This window comes from Parasteatoda tepidariorum, chromosome 6, assembly GCF_043381705.1.
Source record: "Parasteatoda tepidariorum isolate YZ-2023 chromosome 6, CAS_Ptep_4.0, whole genome shotgun sequence".
In the NCBI taxonomy this organism is placed as follows: Eukaryota; Metazoa; Arthropoda; class Arachnida; order Araneae; family Theridiidae; genus Parasteatoda; species Parasteatoda tepidariorum.
In genome coordinates this window covers 19,910,487-19,920,757 of record NC_092209.1, presented here as the reverse complement: position 1 = coordinate 19,920,757, position 10,271 = coordinate 19,910,487, and the positions used below count along the sequence as shown (strand labels likewise).

At 30.5% G+C, this 10,271-nt stretch overlaps 1 protein-coding gene across 6 annotated transcripts in view; it reads right to left on the bottom strand.

Annotated features, from left to right (window-relative positions):
* The window catches only part of LOC107457213 (alpha-(1,3)-fucosyltransferase C), a 76,370-nt gene that overhangs the window by 2,187 nt on the left and 63,912 nt on the right, over nucleotides 1-10,271 (bottom strand). For all 6 annotated transcript variants that reach the window (XM_071182077.1, XM_016075316.3, XM_016075318.3 and 3 more), the window contains exon 2: nucleotides 7,814-8,668. In XM_071182077.1, coding sequence (XP_071038178.1) covers nucleotides 7,814-8,602 — 789 coding nt within the window. In that variant the 5' untranslated portion in view covers nucleotides 8,603-8,668. The remainder of the gene's footprint in view (nucleotides 1-7,813; nucleotides 8,669-10,271) is intronic.

Sequence of the window (10,271 nt, the reverse complement as noted above, 5' to 3'; positions counted from 1 at the left end):
TACGGTCTCTTTTCTTTATGGTGCTTCTGTGTACGTCACCGCTTCAGGAAAGCATTTCCGACCCCACATTGCTATATGATTTCGAGTCGTCAGGATGTCCCCTACCCCTCTTAGAAGTTCTGAAACGCTTAACTCAGACACCCTGTATATATAAGCTCAAAATGAAGAATAAAACAAAGAAAAATTATAGACACATGAAGAAGAAAAAAAAAGGGGGGGAATAATAAGTAAAAAAATAACAAACAACAGTTTAAAAAAAAAGAAAAAAGGATTAAATTGTATTTAAAAAACCGGAAAAAAGTGATCTACGGATTAGATCTTATCTTTTTTTTTAAATATTATAATATATAGATATGATATATAGAAAAAAAGATATTATATATAGATTATATCTTTTTTTCGGGTTTTTTAAATAAAATTTCATCCTTTTTTCTTTCTTTCTTTTTAAACTGTTGTTAGTTATTTGTTTACTTATTATTTCCACCCCCCCCCCTTTTTTTTCTCATATGTCTGTAATTTTTCTTTGTTTTATTCTAACTTATCTAATGAGTTCTGTTTACTCGCAACTTAAGCGCAATAAATGAAACTTATTGTTTTTCTTAACTTTCGTTGTGTTTTCCTGTATTTCTTTATATATATATATATTATTAAGATTTACAGTCGTGGAATAAAAATTATTACCTCAAATTAATAACATAAATAATATACTATGTAATCTATTAATAACTCATGATATAATAATAGGAGAAACATAAATTTACATTGCATCATCAATCCCAGCACAGTGCTTTTTTTCTCAAAACTGAAATGCTACATTGAAAATATATAGATATATAATTGTAATGAACAACTATGTTCTCTCTCTTTCTTTTTCACATAGGTGTTTTTCATCCGTAGATCACTTCTAATAATTGAACATTTAATGTGCTCAAAAATATTCAAATCATACTACCACTTTATTTGTATAATCTTCGTGTGTTTGCATGCCTACAACGGAGCGCAGCTAATTCGCTGATTACCAGGACCTTAAATCCTAAAACCGATTTAAATGAAAATTACTTATTTTCAAGATTTGATAACAACCACTTTAATAATTGGTTGTTATCTGGTTTAAAATGGCATTCCATGTTAATGAAAAGGATAACATTCTAGCTACAAATTATTTTATATTATTTCAGGTTTAAAAACGTAACTGGTAGGTATAAATCTATAAGATCTATGTTAGATAGCCAGTAAGGTAGTAACAGAAACCTTATACTTTTTTTATGCCTTACTATATTAAGATCTAAATTTATGATTGATAAGTATCAGAAATTAATTATAATTGAGATCTTATATAAAAGTGGAAGTGATTTTTTATAAAATAAAATTATTATTGCGTGATGAATTAATAAGCTTATCTGTAATTTTAGTTTTGGTCCTAAAAAGCGAATATAAAATTACAGACATTTTATTAAAAAAAAAACATATTATACGAATATTATATGTAGACATTTGAAAAATAGCGTTTAAGTTTGAAATCAATTACATGCAGATTTTATAATCAGTACAGTCAATTACTAAAATTTAAAAGCTTCACTATAAGAGAACTGGAACAAAGTGCCTTTATACATAGACTAATGAATTATTTACATGTATAGATGCAAAAAATAACTCTAAATCATAAACTAAACAAATAATCATATAATGAAAAATAAACTTTTCTATCACTGGAATAAAGTTTTGCTAAAAGCCTAGAATGATGGCAGTTCTCTATTATTATTATGATTAAGTAGTAACAAGAGAAAATATATTATTTATTTAAACAAAATTTGGTTAATCTGTTAACATTTCTGTTTGAAATATTTTATTGCATCATGGATAATACCCCAAATGTGTTAAAAATTGTAATAAGATGTTAAATTTAAGGCCTGAAATTTTTTTTAACATCACTTTAATCGAACAGTATTTTATTAATACTTTTTTCATTGAAATTCGACACAGATAAAATTTTTCGAATGGGAACAATTTTCAGAAGCGATATTAAAGGTTAGTACATTTAATTGATCGTAACTATTTCACGATATAGTATATAATTTGTATAAACATTAAATCTGTCTGATGTTTAAAACTATCCAAGAAAATAACATAAAAAACATATCAAACTATATATTTTAAAATTAATGCATAATTAAGCTAAAATAAGCATAATTAAGCAAATTAAACTAAAATATGTCAGAAATTATTTGAATGTTACGCGTAATAATGGATATTACGTAACCAAGTAATATGCAAGAAATTTAGTGTAAGATTGTCTGACACGAGGCGAAAAGATTGTTTAAAGATTCATATATCAACGCACCTGAGACTAAACGAACTACTACACACATTTACATCTACGAAGTACGAGAGAATGAATGAATGAATCTAAATGGATACGAGTCTGGCGTACCTAGTTTCAGATTAGTACTATTATCAAATAATACAGAGTGAAGCAGATATTGTACTCATTGAAAGCTTGGGACTAAACGAACAACTACAAACATTTATATCTACCAAGTACGAGAGAATGAATGAATGCATCTAAAGGGATACGAGTCTGGCGTACCTAAGTTTCAGATTAGTACTATTACCAGATAATACAGAGGGAAGCAGACATTGTACTCATTGAAAGCTTGAGACTAAACGAACAACTACACCCATTTATATCTACCAAGTACGAGAGAATGAATGAATGCATCTAAATGGATACGAGTCTGGCGTACCTAAGTTTCAGATTAGTACTATTACCAGATAATACAGAGGGAAGCAGACATTGTACTCATTGAAAGCTTGAGACTAAACGAACAACTACACCCATTTATATCTACCAAGTACGAGAGAATGAATGAATGCATCTAAATGGATACGAGTCTGGCGTACCTAGTTTCAAATTAGTAGTATTACCAAATAATACAGAGTGAAGCAGATATTGTACTCATTGAAAGCTTGAGACTAAACGAACTACTACACACATTTATATCTACCAAGTACGAGAGAATGAATGAATGCATCTAAATGGATACGAGTCTGGCGTACCTAAGTTTCAGATTAGTACTATTACCAGATAATACAGAGGGAAGCAGACATTGTACTCATTGAAAGCTTGAGACTAAACGAACAACTACACCCATTTATATCTACCAAGTACGAGAGAATGAATGAATGCATCTAAATGGATACGAGTCTGGCGTACCTAGTTTCAAATTAGTAGTATTACCAAATAATACAGAGTGAAGCAGATATTGTACTCATTGAAAGCTTGAGACTAAACGAACTACTACACACATTTATATCTACCAAGTACGAGAGAATGAATGAATGCATCTAAATGGATACGAGTCTGGCGTACCTAAGTTTCAGATTAGTACTATTACCAGATAATACAGAGGGAAGCAGACATTGTACTCATTGAAAGCTTGAGACTAAACGAACAACTACACCCATTTATATCTACCAAGTACGAGAGAATGAATGAATGCATCTAAATGGATACGAGTCTGGCGTACCTAGTTTCAAATTAGTAGTATTACCAAATAATACAGAGTGAAGCAGATATTGTACTCATTGAAAGCTTGAGACTAAACGAACTACTACACACATTTATATCTACCAAGTACGAGAGAATGAATGAATGCATCTAAATGGATACGAGTCTGGCGTACCTAAGTTTCAGATTAGTACTATTACCAGATAATACAGAGGGAAGCAGATANAGTACTTATGTCATGCTATACTTTTTAAAAGCAAGCAAAAATAGTCAAATATTTGCAAAATTTACATTGTAGTTATTTACCGTTTTTTTAATTATTTTGGCGTGTCCGGAGCAGTTGGCATCTCTGCTTATACTTTTTTTATGCCTTACACTTATATTAAGATCTAAATTTATGACTGATAAGTATCAGAAATGAATTATAATTGAGATCTTATATAAAAGTGGAAGTGATTTTTTAATAAATAAAATTGTTATTGCGTTTACGTTGAATTAATAAGCTTATCTGTAATTTTAGTTTTGATCCTAAAAAACGAATATAAAATTACAGACATTTTACTAAAAAAAAGCATATTATACGTATATTATTTGTAGAGATTTGAAAAATAGCGTTTAAGTTTGAAATCAATTACATGCAGATTTTATAATCAGAACAGCCAACTACTAAACTTTAAAAGCTTCACTATAAGAGAACTGGAACAAAATGCCTTTATACATGGACTAATGAATCATTTACATGTATAGGTGCAAAAAGTAATTCTAAATCATATAATCATAAACTAAACAAATAATCATATAATGAAAAATAAACTTTTCTATCACTGGAATAAATTTTTACTAAAAGCCTAGAATGATGGCAGTTCTCTATTATTGTTATGATTAAGTTAGTAACAAAAGAAAATATATTATTTGTTTAAATAAAATTTGGTCAATCTAACATTTCTGGTTTAAATATTTTATTTCATCATGGATAATACCCCAAATGTGTTAAAAATTATAATAAGGTGTTAAATTTAATCCCTGAAATTTTTTTAAACATCATTTTAATCGAACAGTATTTTATTAATACTTTTTTTATTGAAATTTGACACAGATAAAATGTTTCCAATGGGAACATTTTTCACAAGCGATATTAAAGGTTAGTACATTTAATTAATCAGAATTATTTCAAGATTTAGCATATAATTTTCATAAACATTAAATCTGTCTGATGTTCAAAACTATCCAAGAAAATAACATAAAAAACATGTCAAACTATATATTTAAAAATTTAAGCATAATTAAGCTAAAATATGCATAATTAAACAGATTAAGCTAAAATATGAGACATAAATTATTTGAATAATACGCGTAATAATGAATATTACGTAACCAAGTAATATGCAAGAAACTTAAGATTGTAACTGTCAGATTGTCTAACACGAGGCGAAACGATTGTTTAAAGATTCGGATATCAACGCAACTGAGACTAAACGAACTACTACACACATTTATATCTATCAAGTACGAGAGAATGAATGAATGAATCTAAATGGATACGAGTCTGGTGTACCTAGTTTCAGATCAGTATTATTACCAAATAATACAGAGTAAAGCAGATATTGTAATCATTGAAAGCTTGAGACTAAACGAACTACTACACACATTTATATCTACTAAGTACAAGAGAAGGAATGAATGCATCTAAATGGATAGGAGTCTAGTGTACCTAGTTTCAGATTAGTACTATTACCAAGTAATACAGAGTGAAGTAGATATTCTACTCATTGAAAGCTTGAGACTAAACGAACTACTACACACATGTATATCTACCAAGTACGAGAGAATGAATGAATGAATCTAAATGGATACGAGTCTGGCGTACCTAGTTTCAGATTAGTACTATTACCAAATAATACAAAATGAAGCAGACATTGTACTCATTGAAAGCTTGAGACTAAATGAACTACTACACACATTTACATCTACCAAGTACGAAAGAGTGAATAAATCTAAATGGACACGAGTCTGGCGTATCTAGTTTCGGATCAGTATTATTACCCAATAATACAGAGGGAAGCAGACATTGTACTCATTGAAAGCTTGAGACTAAACGAACTACTACACACATTTACATCTACCAAGTACGAAAGAATGAATGAATCTAAATGGATACGTGTCTGGCGTATCTAGTTTCAGATCAGTATTATTACCAAATAATACAGAATGAAGCAGATATTGTACTCATTGAAAGCTTCAAACAAAACGGTCATATTTTGGATCGCGAATAAAACATTTATATAATTAGGACACAACCCCTTATTAAAAAAGATATTTAATGATAGGATCCCCAATTAAGATACAAAAAAGGGAAAATAGCTATTCATTTCGATATACCTAATTATATGCGACAACGAAATAGAGGTGAGTGATTTGACGATCCTCTTTCATTTGTACATCGATAGACCACGTGACTCATGTTACCCAGTTGAAATGGCTAGTCTAATTGGATGAAAATCAGTAGAATGGAAGGCAGGAGTTCCATTTTTTAAAAAAATGGTATCATTAGTTGTAGACAATGAGATGACAATTAAATGATTGCCGGGTAACGTTGTTTGGATATATTATAACATACCACGTTTAATTTATAGCTTCGTTGCTTCTTAGTTATACCCGTCATAATTATAGATGTTATTTATATCTTAAAATAAATCAAAAGCATAAATTAATAATTTCTCAACCACGTTAATATAAGAAAGGATAATTTTTATCTGTGGAATTTTTATTTTTTTTTATAGATATTTATGAAATCATACAAATAAAAAAGCACAAAAAATCCATAACTAACTTCAGGTTCAACTCTGTTTTTATAGCAACGTTGCAATATTTATGGATTGTAAAAATTTCAATTAAAGAGAGAATTTTTTAAAAATTTTGGCCACATTCCAATTTTAAATTTAGCTAGAATTTAAAAACAAATAGATTTTTTCTGAAATTCATTGATAACAACAAAGTTTTGCCGACAATTTTTATTCATTCGAAATAAATAAATGAGGAATGAAGCATTCGACATCATTTCCCGCGTCAAATGATGCCATTAGGGAAAAAATAAATAATTCGTTGTTATCAAATTTGCATACCAGTCTACTTCTACGGTCGTTAAAAAATATTTTACAAAGTGGAAGAAAAAAAAAGTTTTATAAAAACAAAATTATTTAGACACTTATATGCATAATAAGCCATAAATCTTATCTACTTTTTTTTAATTATTCATTCGTCGTGATTGCCTGGAGAAAAAAAACTATTTTTATAACTTTTAACTTCAAAACTTAATACGCCAAAACGTTAAGAAACCACTAAGAAAATTATTTCTGAAAAGTGTTAAAAGTCGGCTGCTATGGATTTTGACTATTATTTGATTTTTTTTTCTCCCTTCAACAACTAACGGAATTCCCGTAGTAGATGCATAATAAATGGAAGGTACTTGAAAATCATCCATATGAGCGTTAAGCTGAATTGCCTACAAAGTTTCAAAAAGCGTTATAGTTGGCGCAATAGTTTTGTAAAAACAAGGTATTGTTTTCTTAAAATTAAAACTGATGAGAAAGTTAGTTTATTGTTTGTCCACCAAGAGAATCGATATAGGGCTCCTATAAGTCTTACAAATTAATAATATTAATGCCGAAAATAAGACTAACAACGATAGATTAAAACATTTGTGACTGCCAATACATATTTTTTATAGGAACGTATTATTTTCCCCGATCCATTGCCTGGCATATTTCTAAACGTTGAAGTGGTATCTTAGAAATGGAATTTTCTAAAAACGTAAATGTAAGTTTCCGACCACTATCGTATATTTAATACCTGCGGAATCCCTGTAACACACTCATGCATAATTGACAGCTTTGCCAGATTTTCCATAAGATTTTACTTTTGCATTTCATATGTAGGCAAAATTTTTGGATTCATGCTTTATTTCTGATACAACAAATAAGATAAAATATACTTTCAACTACCACTACATTTAAACAGTTTAAATATAGATTCAATATAAAGGAATAAACTAGTCATTTTGATGTGTTTTAAGTGAAAGCAAAATATCAATTAAATAGTTATACGGGGAAAACGCTTTTTTGATGCGTCTCCAACTATTGATAAATAGCAACTATTAGAAAATAGCAATATTTCTTGACAATAAGTGACGATATGTCACTATTACTCAAAGATCCCAACACGTTTTGTCTAATGAATTGGTAACATTACAATAAGCATTTTAAACTATACGATAAATAAAATAACAGCACGAACGACTATACTTACTCTAATAAATTTTCCATATTGGGAAATGATATCCGAATCACTTCGATAAGTCATAGTCCAATTAAACATATTAACCATATGTTCCATACCAGGAAAATCTGAATATGGCGGAGATTCTAAGCAAAAGAAAATCCACCGTTGGTGTGGATAGCGTATGGTTGGCAAATCAGATAATGACATGTCCCGGGCATGGAACACCACAGCATCACTTTCACCAAGTTTAGTTCTATCACGTGTTATTAGACAATTTCTACACCTCTGACAATCGTTTATCCTTTTCTGCAGAAGATAGTCCCATTCCTGAAAAAATGGCGTCCATAAAAGTATAACTTTGGGATCTCTCATAGTATACATTTGACAAGTATCTACAACCTTGAGGACGGGAGTTGTTCGTAAAACAGTAGAAAGTTTAGCTGTTGTATTGCTACTAGATGGAGAACTCGTTACAAAAATATATTTTGTTTCGATCTTAGAATGTCTCAAAGATATCGTTTTAGAAGTGGTGGTATCATTGGAATGTTGAGTGTTTTTAGAAGAATTTCTATGGCTTGATGTGTAAGACGCTAAGGGTGGAATGCTTTGACTTTGCTTTTGGTTCAGCAGATAAGGCTTGGTTGACTTTTCATTCACAGTTTCAAAACTAGTGTCCCGAACAGGATTGCCTGAAAGTTGTGTATATGTTTCCGTATAAAATGTGTAGAAAACACATACTATGAACATAGCACACGTAAAATAAAGGCACAGAAAGGAACGCTTTGATATTCTTTTCACGTTGGGAAACATTTCCATTCTAATTCCACAGCCAGGAGCAACTTATCGATAGTGAGATTTATCATTTCTGCATATCGTCTGAACCTAAGTGGAAACACAAAATTAAAATTTATATAGAATAATGCAAATAATAAGTCAATATTAAAAAATTTCACAAAAATATACATATCATATTCATATCTGCTTATTAATATAAAATTAAATGCTTAAATTACTCTAGTGTAGTTGGGTGTAGCTTGAATTGCGCAGGTATTACTTCACTGACACAAATGCGGAATAGACATTTTATAAAAAAGTTGCATTCTGGTTCAATGCAACTTACTTTTTTAAGTAGCATTCTGGTTCAATGCAACTTAATATACAAAATTTCAGTTTTTGTATAAATATGCCATGGGAAAAATTAATATAGAAGTTGTGTAATTAAAAATGAGAAATGTAAAGTTTTATGCAGTTTCGATTGCAGATGCGGATAATTGGGCAAATTAAAATGCAATATTTTATTTTATTTTATAACCGTCGCTGAGCACCCGACCCAATTTTGGGTTCACTCCGTTCCGCGTTTACTAATATTCAACTCCATAGACTTGTGATTTTGAATCCAATCCAGAAGACGAGGGAATTCCTGGATCAAGTACTGGAATAAATTGGCTTTCATGGAGGACTTTTTGATGGAACTAACCCGCATTTGCGTTAAATGGAGAGGAAGACCACGAGAACCTCCCACGGTTAGCCTCACTGCAAGGGGACTCTAACCCATGATCCGTCCTTCACTGAGGGTATTTCACGTCAGCACTGTGGTCGGTGCAAGCCGAATGCGGAATTCATATCGACCAGCCATCGCTGGAATCGAACCCCGGTTCACCTCATTGGAAGGCGAACGCTCTATCCCCTGAGCCATCGCGGTTCAAACTGCAATATTTAATAAAAAAAACTCTCTGTGGCTTAACTGCAACAAATTTTTCTAAGTTGGAATTTTTATTAACTATTAACCATCACCAACAACAATAGCCAACACTAATTCAAGGTATGTTTCAAAATGCTAAAAATGGGAAACTAATTGCTTTTAAGCGTTTGGCAACCACTGTACTTTAAACAACAAAGAGTTAAATTATTTTGTTTCTCTCAGAATGTACTGTTTAAAGTCGCACTTGCTAACATCCTCATTGACAGAAATTTTCAGTCGAAATTTTCTGTTCCGGAAAGAGTTCAAGAAAATGTTAAGTTGAAGCTGCGTCTAAGAATAGTTAACAATTTAGTGTTTCTATTTCATCTTACTACAATCATTTTCTTTTTATTTAACTTTATTATATGATATACTCTACAGAAAACATTGAAATACACAATCTCTTGCAATAAACCCACGATGTAGTAATTAAAAGAAAATGTTTACCCTTATTTATTCTACTATTAACCCTTTCGCGCCGACTGTCACAAATACGTACCAGCATAAAACCGTCTCAACCCAGGGCCGCCTCGAAAGAAGGAGGAGTGTTTCGAGGCGGCCCTGCTCAACCAGGGTAAAAAGATAAAACTGGTAATCAAAGTATTTCTTTAGCAGTTTATTTGTGGGCGGAGTTATAATTGTTTGATTTATTTAATTCACCATTACTTTGTTCAAAATAAAACTATTTAGTTATACTTTGAATTAACATTGATTATATATATGATTAAACTAACAATAATTAAA